We start from the raw sequence: 25367 nt of genomic DNA, 5'->3' as shown, positions 1-25367 counted from the left end.
GCATTAATATCTATGATGTGTTGGGAGGATTTTGTTTTGCAAATGGCAAGGACTAGATCTATGATTTTCTATGATGTTTTGTTTTATTTATTTATTTTTTGAGACAGAGTCTTGCTCTGTTGCCCGGGCTAGAATGAGTGCTGTGGCATCAGCCTAGCTCACAGCAACCTCAAACTCCTGGGCTTCAGCGATCCTACTGCCTCAGCCTCCTGAGTAGCTGGGACTACAGGCATGCGCCACTGTGCCCGGCTAATTTTTTCCATATAGATTTTTAGTCGGCCATATAATTTGTTTCTATTTTTAGTAGAGACGGAGTCTCGCTCTTGCTCAGGCTGGTCTCGAACTCCTGACCTCGAGCAATCCACCTGCCTCGGCCTCCCAGAGTGCTAGGATTACAGGCGTGAGCCACCGCGCCCCGCCCTTCTATGATGTTTTAAATAAATATTTATCAACAAGGAAAGATATTTACAACATATTGAATGAATTTACAGGTTAACTTCTTTAACAATCATATACATATACATAGTGATGTGAATATATGGGCATAGAAAATAATATGAGAAGACTATACCAAAAGGTAGTGGTGATGTCAAGGGTTTGGGGATTTTTTGTTTTGTTTTGTTTTTATTGTTTTTTTTTTTTTATAAGGAAAAAGGAGTAGTCATTTTGGTCATTTTGTATTTTTCTCTAATATTGTTACCTGGAAAAATACCACCATTTATCTTTCCTTTACAAAAAAAATGTCCTTTAAGATCATAGTTGGCCGGGCGCTGTGGCTCACGCCTGTAATCCTAGCGCTCTGGGAGGCCAAGGCGGGTGGATTGCTCGAGGTCAGGAGTTCGAGACCAGCCTGAGCAAGAGTGAGACCCCATCTCTACTAAAAAAAAATAGAAAGAAATTATATGGCCAACTAAAAATCTATATAGAAAAAATTAGCCGGGCATAGTGGCGCATGCCTGTAGTCCCAGCTACTCGGGAGGCTGAGGCAGTAGGATCGCTTAAGCTGAGGAGTCTGAGGTTGCTGTGAGCTAGGCTGACACCACGCCACTCATTCTAGCCTGGGCAACAAAGCAAGACTCTGTCTCAAAAAAAAAAAAAAAAAATCATAGTTGTTATAATTTGTGTGCATGTTACACATACCTATTATCTGTTATGTGAGGCTTAGTGTTGGAAGCTATGTGCTGTGTGTTCAGGCAAAGATTCAGGCATTAGGACTTGACCTTGAAATAGGAGTGGAGCTAGGTAGGAACATTAAATATTTACAAATACTATATATGATTTCTTGACATCCCCTTTATTTGCGTGATGTGTGTTTTTTAGATTAAAAGAAGAAGAAAATAAAGCTGAGAAATAGATGTGTTTTAGCTTCTTCATTTCTCTTATACTTTGGGATACTGTATTCTAACCAAGGGAAATTTATTTTTGTTGAAGATTTGTTGAAGATTTTGTTGAAGTTTTTTGTTGAAGGCTTTAACAATACAAAATATTTAATGAAATGCCATGAGTGAGCTGTTGTGTTCTTATTTTGTATTGACTTGAAAGGCCCAAGTAGAACTACTTGGTGCAAGTTAAAAAGTTGACTTCAGCTCTTTATAAAACACATATTTGTAATGAATTGAGTTATTCCTTAGTAGAACAGGCCAGAAGGTACAGGCCATGATATGAGCAGCTCACAGACACAGCGTCATAACATTAAGAATTTCCGCCCCCCCTAACCCCCCAATCCCTATGTCTTTGAATGTGCTGTGTTAACCCTGTAATTATTACACTTTGATTTTTGGCATGCTGATAATTACCTGGAACATAAAGTGTTTGCTGTAATTCCCTATTACCTTTCTCTACTGGTAGTTTTGTTTTTAACATACCATTGAATTAAAACTTAATCCCACCAGTTCTACAGTACTACTAGCTTTATTTCCTAAAGCTTTAGGTTGGGCAGTGACATTGATATTTATAGAAGAATATTCATAGCAGCATTGCTTGTAGAATAAAAACATATGTCTGTATAATGGAATACAGTATAATTTCAACAAAAAGAGGCAGATTTATATCTGTTGATAAAGAATGACTGAAAAGACTATGGGTTTCCTATGACATGTGTGAGGCATGTGTGTTTATTTATAGGTAAATTATCTCTGGAAGAATACACAACAGTAGTAAAGTGGTTGCCACAGGAATGGAATATTGGGGATCAGTGGTAGAAAGGACACTTTATTATATACTCACATTTAAAAATTACTTAACTTTGTGTGTGTATATATGTGTGTATACATTAACTTTTAAATTATTTAAATTAACTAAAAATATTTTAAGGGAAATCCCAAGCAAACAATTATTTTTATCACTCTGGGACTTAAAGCTGAAAAAAATTGAGAGACATTGAAATAGGTTGCTTTAGGAGGGAGGTAGCTGATTTTCTCTTCTTGAGCATCCCTAATCCAAAACTGAAATGCTGCAAAATCTGAAGCGCCAACATGACACTCCAAGGAAATGTTCATTGGAGCATTTTGGGTTTCAGATTTTTAGATTAGGGATGCTGAACCAAACTGGTAGTATAATGTAAATATTCAAAAATTCAAAATACGAAACACTGGAAAACAAAATCCCAAGCATTTTGAATAAGGGGTACTCAATCTCGTGTAAGGCAAGCATGAAAAGGCATCTGTCTGCTAATTTGGCTTCTCTGACCTTTGAGTCCTAATTCTAAGTTAATGTCTCATTCTATAATATGGTGGTATACTAAGTTTATAGCGTGTGCTTTCTTTTTTTCACCCACTCTAATGGTTAAGTTATTCTAATATAAAAATACTTATAATTTTATCGAAACAGTTCTCTGTAAAAGTAAATTCCAGTTGCCAGCCCTTGAGTATATAACAAGTAGAAAGAGAAGGCTAAATGTAAAAAGTAGCAAAAATTGATGATAACTGTCACAAAGCCATGTCTTGATGTGTAGAGTGCCTGCAGCTTGTGAGGTAAGCAACACATTAGAAAGAATAGTATAAAAGTAGCTCAAGAATAATATAAAGCTCAAGAATAATATAAAAGTAGGGATGTACTGTGACAGGGGTTAAATGTTCTAGAGGCTTGGATGGCAGTTAATGAAATAATTCTATGACTTGGTAGGGAGTACTCTTAAGAGAGTATCTTCAGGCTTTTGAGGTTTTAAATAAAATGTTATTTCTTCTAAATAGAAATGAGATTTTTTTAAAGGAGTCATTTCAATTTGTTTTCTTTCAGAAATCGAGCTATAGCAGATTATCTACGTTCAAATGGCTATGAAGAGGCATACTCAGTTTTTAAAAAGGAAGCTGAATTAGATATGGTATGTTCAACTTTTTACAGTTATTCATGGTAGAGTTAATGAGTAGATTTTTATTCAGATATCAGTAAATAGTTAACTCAGTTATTCACAAATCTTGTTTGTTACTGTGGTTTACTTGGCATTGAGCTTGATTGTTCACTCCATTTTTTGGTGTGTGTGTATGTAATCAGATTTTTAATGTTTGGGCTTAAAGATGAATGGTCTCTGTCTTGAACTATCATAGTTAAGTAATTTTTAAAGAAAGGTTCTCATTTTTTTCTCCAGAATGAAGAATTAGATAAGAAGTATGCTGGTCTTTTGGAAAAAAAATGGACATCTGTTATTAGATTACAAAAGAAGGTAACTAAATCTTTTTTCTTTAAAGTTAGTTATATTCAGTGTGTTATTATATGAACTTTCTGAAAATATTAACACATTCTTCTGTATTAATAATTATATCTAATCTTAAAAGGCAAATAAAAATACATTTTCTGTGCTTTTTAGAAACTTTGATCTAGACAGATCATTGCTGATACATGGTAACTCATGTATCCTGGGGTGCTGACTGGGTTGAATCTGCATAGTCCTCACTTAGAGGAATTGGTATTGAAAGAACTGATTTGTACACTAAGAAGGAAAGAGCACGTGGAGCCACTGTGATGCTGGCAAAAGAGCACTAAAGTGTGCTCCTCGATAAGTCATTTTTATCTGAGCTTTTATTTTTATTTTTTTTAATTTTTTGAGACAGAGTCTCACTCTGTTGTCCGGGCTAGAGTGCCATGGCATCAGCCTAGCTCACAGCAACCTCAAACTGCTGGGCTCGAGCAATCCTCCTGCCTCAGCCTTCCACACCATGCCTGGCTAATTTTCTATATATTTTTAGCTGTCCATATAATTTCTTTCTATTTTTAGTAGAGACGGGGTCTCGCTCTTGCTCAGGCTGGTCTCGAACTCCTGAGCTCAAACAGTCTGCCCGCCTCGGCCTCCCAGAGTGCTAGGATTATAGACGTGAGCCACTGCGCCCGGCCTGAGCTTTTATTTTTATCTGTAAGGTGAAGACAACAAATAATATTCCAGTCCTACAATGTAAACTTTATAGACCAAATTAGAATAAATAAATAACATTGTAAGTTCATCCATGTAATACTTTCACAAAAGTACTTAGCACATAGTAGATGCTCCATAAATATTAGCTTTTATTATGAGTGTTATCATTACTGACATATATAATGTAAACTAGTTTGGAAAGAGTTTACTAAGAGTAGCAGCCTTAGAAGGACTAAGAGGTTTACTGCTCTTCCTCTAATTAGGAGAAAACCGTCACTAGATGTAAATTGAAATTTTTCTTTAAGTTAAATAGTTAAGACAATTGTACTGAATCTTTGTCACTTTTTGTTTTTGTCACACTGCTTACATTTTGATGATATATAAAATCATTTTCACTTAAATCTGACAAATGTTAAGTATCCTGCATATATATATGCAAAATAAAGGCAGGTTTTTTTTTTTTCTTTTGAGGGGCAATAAAGGATTATACAGGCAGTTTTTTTTTTTTTTTAGGCTGGCGCAGTGGCTCACACCTATAATCCTAGCACTCTGGGAGGTCGAGGTGGGTGCTCGGGAGTTTGAGACCAGCCTGAGCAAAAGCCAGACCGCGTCTCTACTAAAAAAATAGAAAGAAATTATATGGACAACTAAAAATATATATAGAAAAAATTAGCCGGGCATGGTGGCGCATGCCTGTAGTCCCAGCTACTTGGGCGGCTGAGGCAGGAGGATTGCTTGAGCCCAGAAGTATGAGGTTGCTGTGAGCTAGGCTGACGCCATGGCACTCTAGCCTGGGCAACAGAGTGAGACTCTGTGTCAAAAAAAAAAAAAAAGCAGTTTTTAAGAATGTCAGATATGCTATTTTTATCGAAATCTATCTATACATAATTACATGTTCTTTCTCAAGGTTATGGAATTAGAATCAAAGCTAAATGAAGCAAAAGAAGAATTTACGTCGGGTGGACCTCTTGGTCAGAAACGAGATCCAAAAGAATGGATTCCCCGTCCACCAGAAAAATATGCGTTGAGTGGTCATAGAAGTCCAGTCACTCGAGTCATTTTCCATCCTGTGTTCAGTGTTATGGTCTCTGCTTCAGAGGATGCTACAATTAAGGTAATTTTTTGTTAAAAGTAGACTTAATTGGGTGAAAGAAATAAAAAGATCCTGAAAATGATGACCTCAGCAGAGGGACAGGAGGGACTCTTTGAAACTGTCTAAGTGATTTGGTTCTAAATCTTCAAGACAGAATAGAATTTCATTGCAGCTCCTGCAAGGCTTGCTACCAAATAAGTTTGCTGATGAATTTGAGAAAGCGGTGTTACTAATTTAGTTTATGGTGATAGGTCATCTTGTACTTGAATAATTTTTATTCTTGGAGGATTAAAAGTATGTGCCTTGCTTTTAAGCATAGGTGATATATGAAAATATTGGTTTACAAAACCAGTAATTCATAGGGAAATTGTTTTGTTTGTTTTTTTTTAAAAGCCAGGTGTGGTGATGCATGCCTGTAGTCCTAGCTAAAGTTGCCTTTGCTCTAGGTGCAATAAAATGACAGTTGTCTGTACAAACACAGAAAGATAAGATAGTTAAAATACAGGTAGGTTGTCTCTAAGACTTATTTCAGATTAAGTTCCAGATTTTGAGTTTCATTTGTAAATGTATAGCCAAGGAAATATGAGTAGATTGTATATGTCACATAGCAGCAGTCCAGCCTAAAATTCAGGCATGACTTAAATGTGACTACACTTAACCAGTTCTTCAAATTAAACATTGTTTTACATTGTCCTTACGTAGTTTGTGTAGTTTCTAAATCAGTAATTTCCATCCTGTGGGCTGGTGATTTATGGAGGTTGGCTATAGAGTAATTACGAGGGAGTCTTAAATTCACATGTTATCTGTAGGCTGAAATAATTCTATGCCTAATTCATTAATGTATTAATATTTTTGTTCAGATGCAGGTAGAAAGGTATTTAACTTCTTGATTTTGTGACAATCTTTTATCATTTTGTACTAAAAAAATCTATTAAATAAACTTTAAAATATTAACAAACATAGCTGGGTGTGTGATGGCACCTATAATCCTGGGAAGATTGCTTGAGCCCAGCAGTTTAAGACCAGCCTGGGCAAGATAGAGAGACCCTGTCTCTAACAAAATTAAAAATAAATTTAAAAAGTGTTTTTTAATTACAAATGGAAGTTTTAAAACTTTCCATTTATAATCATACCACATATCACAGCAACTACTTAGAGTTCTCCCTTCCATTTAGTCTTTATTTAGATGTGCACATGTGGTAGTTTCATTAATGAAAAGCAAAGTTTTAGCAAAACTACTATATGTAATTTTGTTAATTTTTTGATTAAATTTATTTTAGAGATACTTTTCTTTGTAATGAATCATTTTTAATCACTTTAAACTGATTGTTTTATTTATATATAGAGGCTTTATAGTGTAGCTAGTGGTCAGGGGCACTGATTCTGAGTCTTGACTTTACCACTTAATGTCGTTGTGGGCAAGTTACCTTTTTGTGTTTCTCTTTCCTTATGTGTTAAATAAAGATAATTAATAAATGCTTACCTCATAGGATTTTGGGGAGGATTAAATGAATTAGTACATAGAAACTGCTTAAAACAGTTCTGGCCAGATACCACAGGGGCACTCAGTGTTAGCAGTGTGTCAGCCCCATTAACAAGTTGGCCTCCTTTGAACTTCTTATTTCATCATCTATCATAAATAATGTTCTTCATTTTTATGCATAAACCTTTTTATCATAAATTATTTCCTTGGACATTCTGTGGAATGAAAGAACTGTTTGTATCCCCCTTCCATGCTTTTTCTGTCTTCAGCAGTAGTAAAGCTAGGCTCAAGCGATCCTCCTTGCTTCAGCATCCCAAGTAGCTGGGATTATAGGCTTGTGCCACCATGCCCAGCTAATATTTCTATTTTTTGTAGAGACAGGGTCTTGCTCTTGTTCAGGCTAGTCTTGAACTCCTGGCCTCAAGTGATCCTCCCATCTTGGCCTCCCAAAGTGCTAGGATTACAGGTGTGAGCCACCGTGCCTGGTCAAAGCTTAGGTTATTTCTAAATGACAACTGTGATAGAATGACTTTCCAAGCCACTCGGGAGAACATAAAGTGCTTTGTAATTTTGTGACTATTGGGTAAAGTGCTTGATATGTTTAAGGCTCAATTTTCTCATTTGTTGGGGAGTGGATTAAAAATATCTGTGTCAGGCCGAGTTTGTGATGGCTTATGCCTGTAATTCTAGCACTCTGGGAGACCGAGATGGGAGGATCAGTTGAGGCCAGGAGTTCGAGACCAGCCTGAGCAAGAACATGACCCAGTCTCTACAAAAAAATAGAAAATTTGTCTGGGTGTGGTGGCAGATGCATGTAGTCCCAGCTTCTGGGAAGGCTGAGGCAGGAGGATTGGAGTTTGGAATAACAGTGAGCTATTTCTGATGCTGTTGTACTGTAGCCAGGACGAGAAAATGAGCCTCTGTTTCTAAATAAATGTCATAATATTCTTCAGTGTGAAATAATGTATACCTAACATATGTAATAGTAAAATGCCTGGCAGGTAGATGGTACCTAATGTTACAGTTACTAACAACAAAACTTTAACACTGTATTATATTAAATAATTTCTCATGTGCATTTGGTAAATGCAGGTTTGTTCCTTTTAAAGCCATTCAGTTATATCATCAACATTTGAACTATAATTTAGGAAAAATTATAGAGGATGTATGTTCAGAACAGTTAATGACAGCATTTTTAATCACATCATTTATCTTTTGGAAATGTTATATCTGGTTGTCATGTAGAACCAATTTTAATATTGAAAAATAAACAGCAAACAAAACTGGAAAATATGTTTAATAAGCAAATGAAGGATTGCTAACCCCAATATATAACATAAAGCATCCAAACAAATACGAAAAGCAGTAACTCCTCAGTAGAAAAATAGACATAGGGCAGGAACAGCAGTTCATGAAAGAAGAGAAACAATAGTTAGCCAATGATAACAAGAGTTTTGACCATAATTACTAATAGTAGAAGAAATGCAAATTAAAATTACAGTATATATGAAACTGCCAAGATAGTTTACCTATTAAACAAGAATATCCAGTTGTGATAAGAGTTTCATGAAGCAGGTGTTCTTATTACATTTGATACTTCTTATGAGAAAGCAATTTAGCAGAGTATATGAAGGGCTTAAGAAGTTTATACTTTTTTGGTCAGAGGCAGTGGCTCACGCCTGTAATCCTAGCACTCTGGGAGGCTGAGGCAGGAGGATCACTTGAGCCCAGGAGTTTGAGGTTGCTGTGAGCTAGGCTGACGCCACAGCACTCACTCTAGCCAGGGCAACAAAGCGACACTCTGTCTCAAAAAATAAAAATAAAAAAATGCCACTTACAGTAGCAAAAAAACCTGGAGCTGGACGTGGTCCCAGCTACACAGGGAGGTTTAGGCAGGAGTTCCGAGCTATAGTACACTGTGTCAGTCAGGTTTCCACACTAAGTTCACGTCAGTATGGTGACCTTCTGGGAACAGGGAACCACTGGGTTTTCTAAGGAGGGGTGAACAGGCACAAGTCAGAAATAGAGCAGGGATTTCAAAAAACTCCTTTGCTGATCAGCAGTGGTATTGCACCTGTGAATAGCCGCTGTCCTCCAGCCTGTACAACATAGTGAGAACCTTTGTCTTTTAAAGTTAAAACAAAACCAAACACAAAAACCTGAAATACTTAAGGATGAATAGAACATGAACAGAATTAAACTCATAGTAATCACTTTCATGTAGAAGTGATTACTTCTACTTGAACATTTAAATGGTAAAAAAAAATAATTTGTTTATATTGGGAAAAGTATGTAAGTTTTCTGTCTGTACAGAAATGTTTCTAGAAGATATTGTTCTTAAAGTGCATTTTTATGTAGTTGTAATCACATATGTAAGTTTGTGTTCTCTTTTAATGTAACATGATTAGTGTAATATGCCATAGATTCCCTGTAGATGCAAATTTTCTATTTAACCATTCTCCTAATGTAGGATAGATTGTTTTCAGATTTTCAAAATGAATTTTCTAAGTTTCCCTAAATTGGTTGATACACATTCCACCACAGACAAATTTGTACTTACTGTGGAAAGAATGGAATCAGCTGTTTGCTTGTAGAGCATGGAATTGGTGTTGGTTAAAGATTGAACTTCAAGAAATGTGACTTTTATTTCGTTTTTAAAAATCAAAATGACATATGCTTTTGTTTATTTGCTATTCATGAACATCTTATGAAATCTTTTCTTGGCCCCTTAGACGTCTGAGTTCTGCTAGTCTAATAGAATTGAGTACTCCTCTGTTGTCCGCTAATACTCAGTATGTACATATCTGTCATAGCCTCTGCAAACTTCTTTTTCCTTTTTTTTTGCACTTCCTTATTTACATGTCTCTTGCCTGCTATCAGACTGGGAAGGGACTTTGTCTTGTGGCTTTATATACCTAATCACTAGCGTCATTAGATATGGTACCTAATATGTAATAAATGTGGTACTAGAGATCTATTTTAATAATTGCAACATCAGTTTTCTTTATAGAAAAGCCAGTTTATACGTGAAGGTGTGATTATTTCTAAGACAGTTATCCTTTGTTACTTGTTCGGCTAATTAGTCAGTAAGGTACCGGACTGGCCTGCTTAAGTGAAAATGTGAAACAACAAAGGAGTGATAGTGTTGGTGTTAACCAGTTTTCTGCTCACTTGACAGGTGTGGGATTATGAGACTGGAGATTTTGAACGAACTCTTAAGGGGCATACAGACTCTGTACAGGACATTTCATTTGATCACAGCGGCAAGCTTTTGGCTTCCTGTTCTGCAGATATGACCATAAAACTATGGGATTTTCAGGGCTTTGAATGCATCAGAACCATGCACGGTAAGGGGTAGAGGATAGTACTTTAATAGTGATTTCTAACATGGCATTTTAGAGAGAATATTGTTTTTCTAACAGTGTCCAGGTTTTCTTTATTCAACTCTTAATTGTCTGTATCTGTGGAGGAACGTAGAATGTAGGTAGTCCATGGATAAGCCATAGTAATTGAGAGTTGTTTCTGTTATAAAGTTTTAAGTATCTCTTAGTAGTTTTCATAAAATATTTAATTTCTTTTCACAAGTATTTTTGGGTAAGAAAAACTGCCAGGTGTAATTTATCAGTCTTTGAGAAAAAGGGAAAATTAAGTTACTGGTTGTTTCCCCCTCACACCCCCAATTGCAAAAGTGAAGAGAGAGTAGGTACAGTCACAGCTGGAATCCAGATTCCCTTGCTCACTTTTAAATGTTCCATGCATACTGTGTTTTCATTGTTAAGTTGTTTTCTAGGTCTTATCGTGGGGACTCTTTTCTGAGGCAGTGTGGTTTTGTGGCAAGAGCGTGGGGTTTGGAATCAATCACATTATCTGGGTTCAGATTCCTACTAGTTTAATTATGAAATTAGGAAATTTAGGAACCTCTTTCATCTGCGAAATAGAGGTAATAATACCTAAGCTATAGAGTTGTCATGAGGATAGAATGAAATCATATACTTAAATCATCTTGTTATAGTACCTGGCACACAGGAGGTGCTCACTAAATACGGATTTTTGTTGTTTCTTTAACATGATAAAATTTGATTGTTAGGATTTTATGTAAGGAACATGTACTGTGGTAGTAATAAAAAATTTTTAAAAATAGATTAGTGATGTTAGCATATAAGTAGGCTATGTGATTACCTAGGGGGTAATTTGAAGGGTGTAAATCTTTCCCCCTAAAACTAAATGCATCAGGAAAGTTTACTAATTAAAGGATTTCTGGTGTTTCTTTAAGTTGCCTTTATCTTGTTGCTCTAATTTGAAAGAGAAGAGTTCTCTCTAACCATCGTATATTCCTTGAAATTATATATTTATAAGGATATGGCTCTTTCCACAAAGAATAGCTAATTAGGAATGTGGGTAATGTATATGGAATAATGCACTGTTTATCCTCATAAACAGGAAGATAATTCTTGACCACTTTTAAATGGAGAGCTAAATTCCCATTTTTCTTATCTATTTTATACCATAGGAAATTTTGTGTTTTCCTGGTGTTCATATATAAACATTTAAACTCACTGAAGTATGACTATATTCAAATACCAATAATGCTGATGCCTTGTGATTTAAAAACAATTGTACAGATTGAAATTTAATCATAAGTAAAAGGGGGAGAAGGGGTTTGGTAAATTCACACCTAATGAGTACAATGCACGATGTCTGGGGGTTGGGCATGCTTGTAGCTCCAACTTGGGCGGTTGCAAAGGCAATATATGTAACCAAAGCATTTGTACCTTCGTAATATTCTGAAATAAATAAATAAATAATAAAATTTGAATGAACAGGGGAAAAAAATTTTAAAAATCGTACGTAAAACTAGTTGTTAATTTCTTTATGGATTGTTAAGATAGTAATTTCTTTGTTGTGTGAATTCAGGTTTCTAACCCAATTTTTATAAAACCCAGTGTATTTAGAAGTTGCTGTAGGATATTTGAAATGCCATGGTAAACTGAGGTTTAATTGCTCTTGGGTGGTGTATCACTTAATATATTGTTGTGTTATGTGTTTTAGGCCATGACCACAATGTTTCTTCAGTAGCCATCATGCCCAATGGAGATCATATAGTGTCTGCCTCAAGGGATAAAACTATAAAAATGTGGGAAGTGCAAACTGGGTAAGTAGGTTTAGTTGAAAAGGCATCAGCTAAAGACATATTTTTAAAAAAATTGTGTTCTAAGTGTTTCAATAATTTTGGCTTTAACCTAGAATGATCACCATGACCCTTGTATTTTACTCTTAAAAACTAAGTTTGATCTCTAAGTGTCTTCCCAAAAAGGAACCCCAGAGACATTATAAGAGAGACTCTCTGTGTCCTTGAGAACCATTTCTATGTAATGGCTTATTTTCTCTGTGGTCTTTTAGGTGATCTCTCTGTGGGTTTAAATTAACGTTTGTGCTAGTATGCCCCTGTTAGGCTCAGTTTGGTTGTACTTAGAATTATACCTGATCGTTACAATAAAACTTTAACCTACGTTTTATTCAGATTAGTAGAGCATAGCTTTTCGTCAACATGGCTAGAAATATTTTTGTTAGGCTCATTGTATGTGTTGAATAGTTTTGAAAGATCTTATTTCTTAAATATATCTTACCTTCTAGATTTGTTGATTTGATTAGCTTCTTAGTGATATTCCTATCAGCTTGTTTTAACTGATATTTGACTTCTGGCCTGTCCCCTGTCCCCATATTTTATTAACCTGGATGGTACATTTATTTTGTTGACTTGCGTCTGATTTCATCCCAGTACGTAGCTATTTTTGTGTCACTTCTGGGAAGTGTCCTGATGATTATCATTCACAATGTAAATTATTTTACTTATATTGACAGCTACTGTGTGAAGACATTCACAGGACATAGAGAATGGGTACGTATGGTAAGGCCAAATCAGGATGGCACTCTGATAGCCAGCTGTTCCAATGACCAGACTGTGCGTGTATGGGTCGTAGCAACAAAGGAATGCAAGGCTGAGCTCCGAGAACATGAGCATGTGGTAGAATGCATTTCCTGGGCTCCAGAAAGCTCATATTCTTCCATCTCTGAAGCAACAGGATCTGAGGTACTGTGTGATTTATGTGCTATTTCATGATTCTATTGCTAATATCTTAGAGCCTTAGATAACTTTTCTTGTTCTCAATTTCAGGGTTGTTAATGCATTTAAAATCTGCATCCCAGAATTCTGAATCTTGAAACTACTCTTTCCAATTTGCAGATGTATTTATGTTTTTTAGCCAGTGATTATTATTGCTGCCAACCAAGCCTTTATTTGATGTATAATGGGGGTTCTCCTGAAGAGTAAAAGTGGTTACTTAAATTTATCAGATGTCATTGTTATGAGTATACCAATGTAAAATCAAAGTTGTGGGAGAGGTTAAGGTTATCTTTTAGATGAATAGCCTTTGTTAATGAGCATAATTATTTATTTATAAATTTATGGCAAAATGGGGTTCAGTATTTAAATATTTGCTTTAAATGAAGAATATTTCATATGGAGGCCTGTGATACTCTTGATCATTTAAAAATACTAGCTGAGTCTGGGGTTTTAATACATTTCTTCATGATTCTTAATGTGTGCTCTTTGTGATTTCAGTCTTTATGATGGTATTCACCTTAAAAATAAATACTTGGCCAGGCACGGTAATGCGCCTGTAGGCCCAGCTACTTGGGAGGCTGAGGTGGGAGGATCACTTGATCCCAAGAGTTCAAGTCCAGCCTGGGCAACAAAGTGAGACCTAGTCTCTATTAGATGAATGAGAATGTTTTTTCTGTGAATGGGCCGAAAGTGACCACATTTCTTTTTGTAGAAGCATTCCTGTCATGAGTTTTTGTTTTGTTTTGAGGTGGAGTCTTGCTCTGTCACCTGGGCTAGAGTGCCGTTGTGTCATCAGCCTAGCTCACAGCATCCTCACCTCCCAGGGTCAAGTGATTTTCCTGCCTAAGCCTCCCAGAGTGCTAGGATTACAGGCATGAGCCACCATGCCTGGCCCTATCATGGGCTTTTTAAAACTATATTTTAATAAACAAAGGAAACAATTCCCCCCACCCCCACCCCACGCACCCAATCTCAATTTTCTAAATGAAGCTTCTATTGTGATCTCTTTATTTTGACTGGCCTGTTGCATTTTCAAATTCTTTGTACTGCCCTCTAGTGGTTGTTACTTGCCATGTCATAAATTTGATGGTGGCTGGACTTTATAAAAGCTGAATTAAATAGTTTTAAAATCCTTCTTGATTATAGAAGTCTCTAGTAAATTTATCATCTGTTGGTATTATAGAGACTGAATCTTAACCTCAGTGAAGATTTTTTTATTCTTTTATTTTCTGGGTCCTTCCTGTGTAGCCTAGGTATGATGTCAAAAGACTTATATTGCATTTCAGTAGATAAAAACAAATTGTGTTTTTATAAATTGGAAATATAGATCATTTTTACTACATAGAAGCAATTTAAAATCCTTACCTAACTTCTTGCATGGGAAACTTAATTTTTATATGTTTTTTGTAGACTAAAAAAAGTGGCAAGCCGGGGCCATTCTTGCTGTCTGGATCCAGAGACAAGACTATTAAGATGTGGGATGTCAGTACTGGCATGTGCCTTATGACCCTTGTAAGTTTGTATAATCTCACTGCTTCTTTTGCATCTTTACTGTGTTTATACCTTTTTGGATTAGATGCTTTGTGATATTTTATTAAACAATCTGAATTACTCTGGCCTTTAAAATACTTCATACAGGTGCTTTTCCTTAAACTTTTATAATTCCATTGTTATAATGATATGAAAGTTATTTCTGTAGAATATTGTGTTATATAGAGAATCTACAAAGCCAGTCAGTGCTGGCAAGGAGATACTGTATCTTTAAAAATTATATATCTCCTATGGAGAGGAAACAGTATTCTTACAGACTCATTCATTTTAAGATGTTTCTTTCTCTTACTGTTTTTATATTAATCTTTTTAACTATTGTTTCTTTAGTTTATTTTACTATTCTGAAATTAATCGTTCTAGCTTTATGATTTGGAAATTGTTGCTTCATTTTAGGAGCATCTAGATTTCTATATGAGGATATATAAATGTTAGTGGGGGATTGTGGGCATTCTTATGTGTCTAAAGGAGTTCTGAGGGGATCTGTGGATAATCAGTAGCAGTTTTTATAATTTGGCATCCATGTTTGTTTAGACATTCTTTAAGTGCTAACCATACCTTGAAGTGATTGTCTCTTTGTAGAATATGACAGACAACATATGGAAACATCAAGAATTGATTACAAAATTAAACTCTCCTCTAGTAGTATTCTGAGCTGAATTCAGTTATGCTATGTTGCTGTTAGAAAAGATGATATGGGCCGGGCGTGGTGGCTCATGCTTGTAATCCTAGCATTCTGGGAGGCCGAGGTGGGCAGATCATTTGAGCTCAGGAGTTGGAGACCAGCCTGAGCAAGAGCGAGACCCCCGTCTCTACTGAAAAAATAGAAAGAAATTAGCTGGACAACTAAAAATATATACATATAAAATTAGCTGGGCATGGTGGCGCATGCCTGTAGTCCCAGCTACTCAGGAGGCTGAGGCAGAAGGATTACTTGAGCCCAGGAGTTTGAGGTTGCTGTGAGCTGGGCTGACGCCATGGCACTCACTCTAGCCTGGGCAACAGAGTGAGACTCTGTCTCAAAAAAAAAAACAAAACAAAAAGATAACATATCTCCTACTTGCTGAGGGATATGGTAAAAAGAAAGAAAAAAAAAGATGATACACATTTAAAAATCAAAAAGCATGCTCTCCCCTTCTGTAACAGCACAGGTCACCATGAATTTCCCCAGGGGGTTTCTGGCTTCGGTTTTTCAGCTGAAGAGGGTACTTTTTTCCTGCTTTGTTTTGGTGGGGCCATAAGAGATATGATTTGACTTTTTGTTGAGGCTTCTGCCTCTAATGATTGGTGACTTTTATATGTCACTATAATAGACCACAGTATTTTAAACAAGGGCAAAGGCAGAGTAAACCAAAGCAGAAGATATGTCACTTTATTGTGCCCCCTTTTTAAAAATTAAAATAGCTCTTTTTTATTCTTTTTACAAAAGTAATATATAATCTTTTTTTTTTTTTTTTTTTTTTGAGACAGAGTCTCACTTTGTTGCCCGGCTAGAGTGAGTGCCGTGGTGTCAGCCTAGCTCACAGCAACTTCAAACTGCTGGGCTTAAGCGATCCTACTGCCTCAGCCTCCCGAGTAGCTGGGACTACAGGCATATGCCACCATGCCCAGCTAATTTTTTCTATATATATTTTTAGTTGTCCAGATAATTTCTTTCTATTTTTAGTAGAGATGGGGTCTCGCTCAGGCTGGTCTTGAACTCTTGACCTCGAGCGATCCACCTGCCTCGGCCTCCCAGAGGGCTAGGATACAGGCATGAGCCACTGTGCCCGGCCTAATCTTTTCCATTATAGAAAAATTTAGGAATATATGGAAAAAGTAAAGGAAAAAAATGAAAATCACCCTCAGATCACTCTGTCGTATATAATAATACCTTCCAGTTGTATTTCTCTAGACTAGAGCTGTCCAGTATAACCATCTGCGGTGATGTTCTGTATGTACACTGTCCAACATGGGAGCTACTAGCCACATGCAGCTTTTGAGCTCGTGAGATGTGGCTAGTGAGATTGAAGAACTTAATTGATAATTTGTGTTTAATTTTAATTAGTATATATTTAAATAGGCACATGTGACCAGTACTAGCTACCCTGCAATTCTAAAACTTTTTCTTAATATATAGATGAATGTGGTATTTTTTATAAAAATATCATACCATATATATTGCTTTGTAGCAAACTTTTGTCAACTAAATCTCTGGTTAATTTCAAGAAATAGAATTGCTGGGACAGAGGATATATAGATGGTTGGATAGATAATATTATATAGTGAATGCCAATATGTCCTTTACCTGGTCATCAGTTGTTAATTCTTGTGTGTGTGTGTGTGTGTGTGTGTGTGTGTTTGTGTGTGTACATTTTGCTGAACCATTTGAGAATTCCTTGTAGATATCATGACACATTATCCCAGATGTTTTAGTATGTATCTCCTACGAACAAGAGTATCAAACCACAGTGAAGTTAGTCATACTCAAGAAACTGAACATTGACATGCTACATATTCATGTTTTCTCCAATTATCTCAGTAGCGTCCTTTATGACTTCTTTTTTAATCTCTGTCCAGGATACAGTCAGGGATCACACCTTGCATTTACTGATCATGTCTTATTAGTTTCCTGTTTCCTTTAATCTAGAAGAAATCCCTGGACTTTTTATTTATTTTTGTCTTTTGATGTTTTTGGTGTATATTGTTTTAATGTGATCATGTATTATTTCATAGATGGTATTTAAACATTTTTTCTTTTTACTGAGTCAAATACCTTTTTGTTTTTAAGGTGGGTCATGATAACTGGGTACGTGGAGTTCTGTTCCATTCTGGGGGGAAGTTTATTTTGAGTTGTGCTGATGACAAGACCCTACGTGTATGGGATTACAAGAATAAGCGATGCATGAAGACCCTCAATGCGCATGAACACTTTGTTACCTCCTTGGGTATGTATGAGTTACGCAATTTCTGAACATTAGATTTTGGAGTGTCACATGTAACAAGGTTTTACGTAACCATGTGGACTTTGCCAGGTAAGAAATAACCATGTGCTTTCAGGGCAGAATAGAGAAGGCAGGTTAAAATTTTGTGGATTCCTACCATTTGTTTTAAATTTTCCTTTTCAACCTTTCCCTCTGACAAGTATACACTATTATGTACTAGAAACTCAGAGAATTGTATTTAAGTTTAATAAACATCATGAGAATCATCTGGACTTGACTGTAGAATTTAAGATAGTGAATGCAGCAAAATACAATACAGTGATGCCTATCTCACAGGCTTGTTTCAGGGATTAAGCACGAATATAAAGCATTTGTGCTCTGCCTGGAACATCGTGTTCAATAAATGCATATGCTGAGATTAACCTTCTTGTTAGATTTGAGCCCCATTTGGGATGGGACAAATGAGAGTACGCATTTTTACTGAGGTGTTCATATAGGATTTAATCATTGCGTTTCAGCTTCCCTAACCCAGTCGGTAAACTAGATATTTTCTGGGGCTGTGGGTATTTTAGAGAAACATGGATATTCTGGCTCTTCACCTTGGTTATTTTGTGCCTTATTAAAAATTGTATCTGGCTCAATATGATTTTAAAATAAGCTTTTTCATTTTCTTCCAGATTTCCACAAAACGGCACCCTATGTGGTTACTGGCAGTGTAGATCAAACAGTAAAGGTGTGGGAGTGCCGTTGATTGAGTCTCATTTGGCCCCTCCTCCCTTTTTTCCTCTGGATGCACTCTGATGATACCATGGTTACCCCATTGAGCTCTGTTTAAATAAATATTGTCCTTTCATGTAAATTATTCTGGATGTAGATTGAGCTTATTAAATGTTACACACAAAGTATTCATGCATGGTGAATCCAAATTGTATACTGTAAATTTACATACGTTGTCTAGAAGTACCATAGGGTTTAAAAACCTGGGCTGGCATTGGTCACACCAGGCCTAAGAAGGCAGAAGTTGAAAAAAATTGAACTAGGGCACTAAACTGAATAGTTGACAGTGTCATTTTATGTTGGATTATTAATTCCTGTTTTTCTTTCTGCTATCTGTTGGTGCCTGACTTGATGGCCTCATTTGGGGAAAAGTGGTTATTAGGGCTTTTTCTGAAATGTGTATCTATGTAACATCACTTAAGTGTGCTTAATAAATCTTCTTTAAGGATGTTAGATAATAAGGCTACAATTCAAAATCTTCTGAACCATCTATGTAATTAATGGGGATTACACATTGGAATTTTTGTCATGACACATTTGCCAAATTAGTAGGATTCATTTGTTTTGGCAGCCTATCAAGCAAAGGCTAGTGGTATATTTATGTAAGAAAATGACTGTAAATCTCAAATAAGAAAAATCTCAGCAGCTAATGCAACTTGTTTATTTCAGTTGGGTCTTAATGCTTTGTAAACAGGTTAAAAAACACTGTCATACTCTAAGCTTCTATTTTCCACACTAGACATACTTCTAGTTGTATTCTCCATATTATTAGACTGTATAGTGATGTGACTTCCAAGTAGAATTTAATCTTCCCATTGAGTGTGTCATGGTACAAATCACTATTTGTTTTTGATGTTTTTTAGGGATGTGCAATGTGCATTACAATGACAGAGAAATACTGAAAAGGTTATGTTTGCCCATTTTAAAGGTATGGGAGAGATACAGCAGTTTGTTTTTCAACATGAATCTGATATCAATTTGAACTGTGTTTTACTTAAAAGTTTATAAAATGACAGGGTTTAATGGAGGAGTGTGCATAAAAATGTACTGTGTTTTCACCTTTGGTTTATATATAAATGGTTATAAGCATATGGGCCTATCTCTAAGTGGATAAGTCTGTATGTGTATATCACACACATCAACCTCCGTGTCTTTGGTCCTGGGGTTTTGAAGAAGTGCTAAAACAGACAAGTAGAATAAATCTCACTGTGGAATGCCATGCTTTAGAACAAACCCTTTTTGATCCTAATTCTTCTGAAAACTACGTCTGACTCTGTGGGGATTTTTTCCAGCTGAAGGAAAATCACTTTTGTTATTTCCCCCCTCTAATTTGGCCGTTCAGCATTTTACACATCCCAGATATATTGTATATTTTGATCCAAAGTTATTACAAATAGGTGTAAGAGAATTTTTATCCATGACTTTTGGAACACTCTTCATTCCATTGTCAATATTAATAAAGAATTCCATTGCTTAGCTAACCAATGTGTTTTTTAAAGAAAATTGTTTGAAAGTTAACAGAACAATTAAATAACAGTGACAGTTTAACAAAAGAAATTTATTCTGAATTTCATTTTATTCATTTGTGTAATATGTGATTTTTTAAATGTCCCTTTTAGTATTTAATGGAAATTTGGTTCCTGAAAAAGACAAAGGGTGAGAGTTAACGTCCTGTAGATAGACACACAGAGACTAGGCCATGTATTAACGAGAAGCAGCTTTATGTCTAGCTTGTGTCTTTTTGTTTGTTTGCTTGTTTGTTTTTGATAATTCCTGAGAGAGGTCTCTGGAAGGGAAAGTGTTTTTGAGAACTAATGGCTATTTTTGAGGACAAAAATTACATCTTAAGCTAATTCCTTAAATACAGTAGATTAAACTTCCAGGACATTATTGCCTCACAGCCCTGCTTACATCGAGAAGTCTTTTTTCCCCTTCTTCTGACTGGATTTTTCTACAGAAACTATGGAAAATATCTTTGTTCTTGTTTGCTGCTATTTCCTGTCCTATTTTGAGAAATATAAATACATAGAAATGGTGCATCTTAACATTTGTTTGTACATGTATAAATGTCTTGTATTTTAATTCATTTTTAGCATGAATTGTTTAAGGGTAAGCCACAACATCTAGAAATCACTCATAGATATGAACAATAAAGGAAAAATGGTACCGATGTAGGAGGAAACGATTTTCTTCCCCTGCAGCATACAGTGACTTTCGTTGACAGAGGAGGAGAAACAATTGCTCTGTAAACAAAGTTATCCTTACTTGGGAGATTGCCACAGCCTGCTGCTAAGTTGAGTTACGAGACATCCTCCATTAAGAAGCAGCGAACATTGAATCTCAGGGATGGTCCACAACTGGATCCAAATGTCATGAGCCCTGTTTGATAATGAAGGGGGTGGGGGAGAGCAATCCATCTACAATCTGGAAGCAGATTTGCAAAGGTTTCCTGCACTGTTGTCTGACACTGCCCTATCGATGCCCTTTCTGACTCTGTGTTCTCTGTTTTCTCTGTCTGCTGTCTAACCCTGTGCCTTGCCTGGGATAAGGACAATGATGAGGTTACTGGTTTGGATTGTAAGTAGAGGACTTTATTAATTGGTTTAGAGGTTCACTGCTGCTTTGTCACTTTCTCAATCAAATTGGCCACTTATTTAAGAAATAAAAAGCTGGTAGAATTGCATCCTCAGATGATTATTGACTGTGTGTGTGTGTGTGAGAAGACATTCCAGTGCCACACTAATATGATGTGCCCAAGACATTCTAGCTGCACTCTTTGCGAGTGCAAGCCATGGAAACTGTGGTGTAGACATCGCTTGGAGACTAGTTGCTTATTGACATGGCATCTTGCACTTTAGGAGACTAAGACCGTCCTGTTGTGTCTATGTGTGGTGTGACCAATGGTGTGCCCAGAGCACTGCTCTACAAATCACTAGTGTTAGCAAGTCATCCGGGGCTGGGAGCGCTCACTGTAGTCTTTGGAAGCTTTGGCTCTAGATTCACCAAGCCCAGTCTCCTTACTGTCAGTGCCCTGCTCTCCTGTTTGCCTCTTTCTGTTTTCTGTGTGAACTTCCCAGTAATATCACTCATTAAATAGTTTTTTTTAAGTTTATTTAAAGAAAAACTATTTAAAAGTAAAGGCTATTTGTTTGTTGACAGTGGTGGCTTGATAATCCTTAAGCAACTGAAGTTAAAATTGTTGAAGGAAAAGGCACTTAAAATGGTTACTCTTTCTGTCCAGCTGTATGTAAGTCTGATGTGTTACTTAATCGAGGTTAAACAAAGAAGAATCTCCTGGTAGAGAAGCAACATGTACAAAATTGGTGGGAAAAAGGTTTGGGGTTTTTTTCCAGTGGGGGTGGGGGGCAAGCTGGATTTACAAGTCTCGACTGACCTGAATGGGCCTTTTTATCTTTCCACTATATCATGGAAGTAGCTGCTTTCTTGTCCTGCCTGTCCTTCAGGCACCCCTAAAGCTCACTCTGAAGATGTTAGAAACACACAGAATCTTCAAGTTAGAAGTTGATCCTGACACTGACATGAAGGCAAGCATTGATTTCATATAAACATTGCAGAGGTGGTAATTGAGAAAACAGTTCCCCAGATTGTAAGAGTTAACTGAAGATATTGACACAATTTTAAAAAATCAGTAAAGGAATGTATATAATATTGCTCTTGTGTTTTACAGTAAGATTTGTTGCTCAGACTGTGTAAAACAAAATTTATTCATGTTTTCTGCATATTAAAAAATCTTATTGTACCAATTGGTAAACTATTAAATGCCTATAAAACTAGATGTGGTTTTTTTTGTTGTTTGGTCTTCTTGTGCACAGATGAAACCCTGATAGGAAGTGGGGTGCATGTAGCGCCAGTCATAAAAAGAGTAAGACTCAAATTGGTCACAGGGTAGCTGGGCCTTGATAGGAGGTTTTCTTCAGGGCTGCGCCAGCGGTGGCTTTCCTGTCTCCCTTGCCCTGTTAGGAGTGAGGCGCCCCCCAGTGTGGGCTCTTGCGTGGTGCACCTGTGCAGCGCAGACTGGCTCCGGCAGCTACAGCCCTTCAGCAGCCCATTTCGTTCTGACAGTGACTATAGCTGAAGCCAGGAACAGTGTGTCATAGCCCCCTTTGCAAAAAACTGGCCCTCTATTGGTGTCCGAGCCCAGAGATGAGGGGCTGCCTTTGTTCTGTTCCTCAGTAAGCTTCTTAGCCTGCTCAGTGGTCTTGGATTCATGAAGACCCTTAATATTGTTTTCAATTTTGTTTGAAACATTCTAAAGGCTTCATGCTTGCCCCAGGGCTCTCTGCGTTTTACTCATGTTGGCTGTGTCCTGCCTATTCTCTGCAGACTGCTGGCCAGCTAGTGTCCTCAGTGTCTTCAGGGTACCCAGGAAGTCCTCAGGCTTCTTTCATGTACAGAGCACAGATGTTCAATCACACATTGGCTCTTTTCTTAGAGCCCAGGGCCCAGAGCAACAAAGTAATTTGCCTCAATTTAAGTTTCCTGCATTTTGCAGCTTTTCCATTTCCCTGCATGTTCCTCTTTTCCCCCTGTTCCCGTAGGGTGACCTCCCGCTGAAGGGGCCTGACCACTTTTCCTGAGGTGGGTAGAGTTCTAGCTCTAGTGTCAGGATTCTGAAGTGCTGTTGACTGTTCAAAGCCTGTTGAATAACTCAGTGTTGGGTGTCTCACATCAGGCCTCCTTCCAAGATTCATGGCATGTCTGTCCTTTGAGGCTGCGTGAGGGACAGCGTGGTAGAAGACGGGTGGGAGAAATGCTGCATCCTAAATGTGGCAGCTATGTCCCTGCTTGGTCTTTGGTGAACAATCTGTCTTGTGTGCAGACGACAATTCTCAACTGCTGAGATACCAGCATCCTCTAGGACAGCAATTCCAAAAGTGTGTGTTCCCCTATCAGCAACGACAGCATCACCTGGGAGCTCTTTAGAAATGCAAATTGTATTAAGTTAAGGCTCTTGAAGGAAAAAAACACAAACTGTAGGGCCTCACCTCAGACGTACTGAATCTGAAACAGGGTGGAGCCTATTTGCATATCTGTTTTAACAAGCCCTCCAGATGATCGCGCAGGCTCCAGCCTGAGGACCACTGGTCACCAGAGAAATCTGGGCAAAAGTTACTGGTCCCTGGGCCCCGCAGCTGGGGTTTGAGCTCTGCTCTTTCACCTTCACTTGACACACGGAGTTTGTGCCTTTGTGAGTGTTTCCTGCGGTCACTCCTGAGGTCTCCTGTGCCCCGCGGAGGTGGAAGAACTAGCCGAGGGAAGAGACCTGACCCTTTCTCACACAGGCCCGCTGGTGGGTGCTAGTGTGTGTTACAGACAGGAAGACAGGTTCATGTGAAGTGGGGGTCACGTGCCAAGGGTGTTGTAGCTGATTAAGGGCTGAGCTGGGACTTGGTCTTTCCGTTACCTGTTTCTACATGTGTGACACATCTTACTAGCTATTTAAGCGTAAGGAGACCATTTGGACACTTAAAACTTTTCAGCCATTTTAGTAATGCAGGAAAGACCCTCATCCCATCCCTGAGCCCTATCACCACGTTGTACCCCACTGCTGACCATTGTGGGATGGCCATTAGGAATGGGGGGACGGTGGATAAGCAAGAATTACCCAAACTAGCCTATCGTAGGCTCCTCAATCATTTTATGTGAAGTGACTACTATTCTCGGGGTAATTGTGTCCTGCATGGTCGCATCTGCATCTGATTTCTCTCTTAAAATCAGTGGATTACTCCCATTAATGGGGGTGTTTCACTTTCCATTTGTGGAAAAGCCACCTGTCCTCTGTAGGTGTCCTGGTTTGATTTGGCAGCTTAGACCCTGAAGGTAGGGGTGAGGAAACACTTGGGCCACATCAGGACACCTTAGTCTCAGCTGCAGGATATATAGGAATTCCTCAGTTAAGTCCAACAGTACTCAGTACTCTTATGTAACAAGGCAGCAGTAGATGCAGATAACACAACCTTAAAAGTTTAATTTGGTTATAACAGTTCTTTTAAGGTATTTTTTTAAATTACAAAAATAGGACCAGGTGCAGGGGCTCAGACCTATGATCCTAGCACTTTGGGAGGCTGACAAGGCAAGATCACTTGAGGCTGGAGTTCAAGACCTGCCTGGGCAGTATGGCAAGACCCCATCTCCAGCTAAAAAAAAAAAGAAATTAGCCAGGTGTGGTGGCACGTGCCTGTAGTCTCAGCTACTCAGAAGGCTAAGGCAGGATTGTGTGACCCTAGGAGTTTGAGGCTGCAGTGAGCTACAATTGTGCCACTGCACTGTAGCCTTTGAGACAGAGCAAGACCCTGTCTTTAAAAATAAATATATATATATAAATTTATTTTGTATTTATATGTATTTAAAAAATGCATGTTAAAAAGAAATCCAAACAGAAGAAGAAAATGCTAAGTGAAAGACCAGAGCAGGGGGTGTGGAGAGGCCAGTGTGGCTCACACAACATGGTGAGACTGTTTTGCATCTTGAAGAGCTACTGGTCCACACTGAGGCCACAGCCTGGCATGTGCCAGTTCTCACACTGAAACCTGCTGGATGCCACTGCTTACTCTTTTTTAAAAAATTGAAACCTGTCACCTAAGAGAAGGGAAGGAGAAAGGGTGGATTTCACACCTACAGCCTCCATTTCCTTTATAAAACAACAGCCCCTTGTCATTTGGGTTGTCAAAAGGTATCTGACAGCACTAATGTGCTTAAGGGATCAACCAGGAAAAATGGCCCTGGGCCTCTCAGGTGACAAGTAGGCACAATGGTAATTAAACCCAATCCATTCTCAGCTTTAAAATATGTCCCCATTTGGAGAAGTCCTGTGAAATTCACTGGTCAGGGGTGTTGATTTGGGTGTCATTTAACACCATGAGGTCTCAGACATTTATTCCAGTTGGCTGACAGATTATTAGGGTTGGAATTTTCTTTTTCAGAATTTCCAAGACACAAAGAACTTCCCCCAAATTCCAAAAGGCACTCATTTCTACCTGAGGCCAAGGGCCTGCCTGCTCTGGAGAGGGATAGCTGAGCAGCAGCCACCAGCTGTAGTAAGAAACTCC

The 25367-nt window shown here is 37.6% G+C and overlaps 1 protein-coding gene across 1 annotated transcript in view; it reads left to right on the top strand.

The window, feature by feature from the left end:
* The window catches only part of PAFAH1B1 (platelet activating factor acetylhydrolase 1b regulatory subunit 1), an 82779-nt gene extending 60688 nt beyond the window's left edge, over positions 1–22091 (top strand). Inside the window, exons 3-11 of the mRNA XM_045526111.1 lie at positions 3238–3322; positions 3587–3661; positions 5256–5462; positions 10103–10271; positions 11974–12076; positions 12787–13015; positions 14459–14560; positions 17367–17523; positions 18198–22091. Coding sequence (XP_045382067.1) covers positions 3238–3322; positions 3587–3661; positions 5256–5462; positions 10103–10271; positions 11974–12076; positions 12787–13015; positions 14459–14560; positions 17367–17523; positions 18198–18271 — 1201 coding nt within the window. The 3' untranslated portion in view covers positions 18272–22091. The remainder of the gene's footprint in view (positions 1–3237; positions 3323–3586; positions 3662–5255; positions 5463–10102; positions 10272–11973; positions 12077–12786; positions 13016–14458; positions 14561–17366; positions 17524–18197) is intronic.
* Positions 22092–25367: the final 3276 nt, after the last annotated feature.

The sequence above is a fragment of the Lemur catta genome, chromosome 15, assembly GCF_020740605.2.
Source record: "Lemur catta isolate mLemCat1 chromosome 15, mLemCat1.pri, whole genome shotgun sequence".
NCBI classification, from domain to species: Eukaryota; Metazoa; Chordata; class Mammalia; order Primates; family Lemuridae; genus Lemur; species Lemur catta.
Note: the sequence above shows the minus strand (reverse complement) of the source record. Positions and strands in the feature narration are given on the sequence as shown.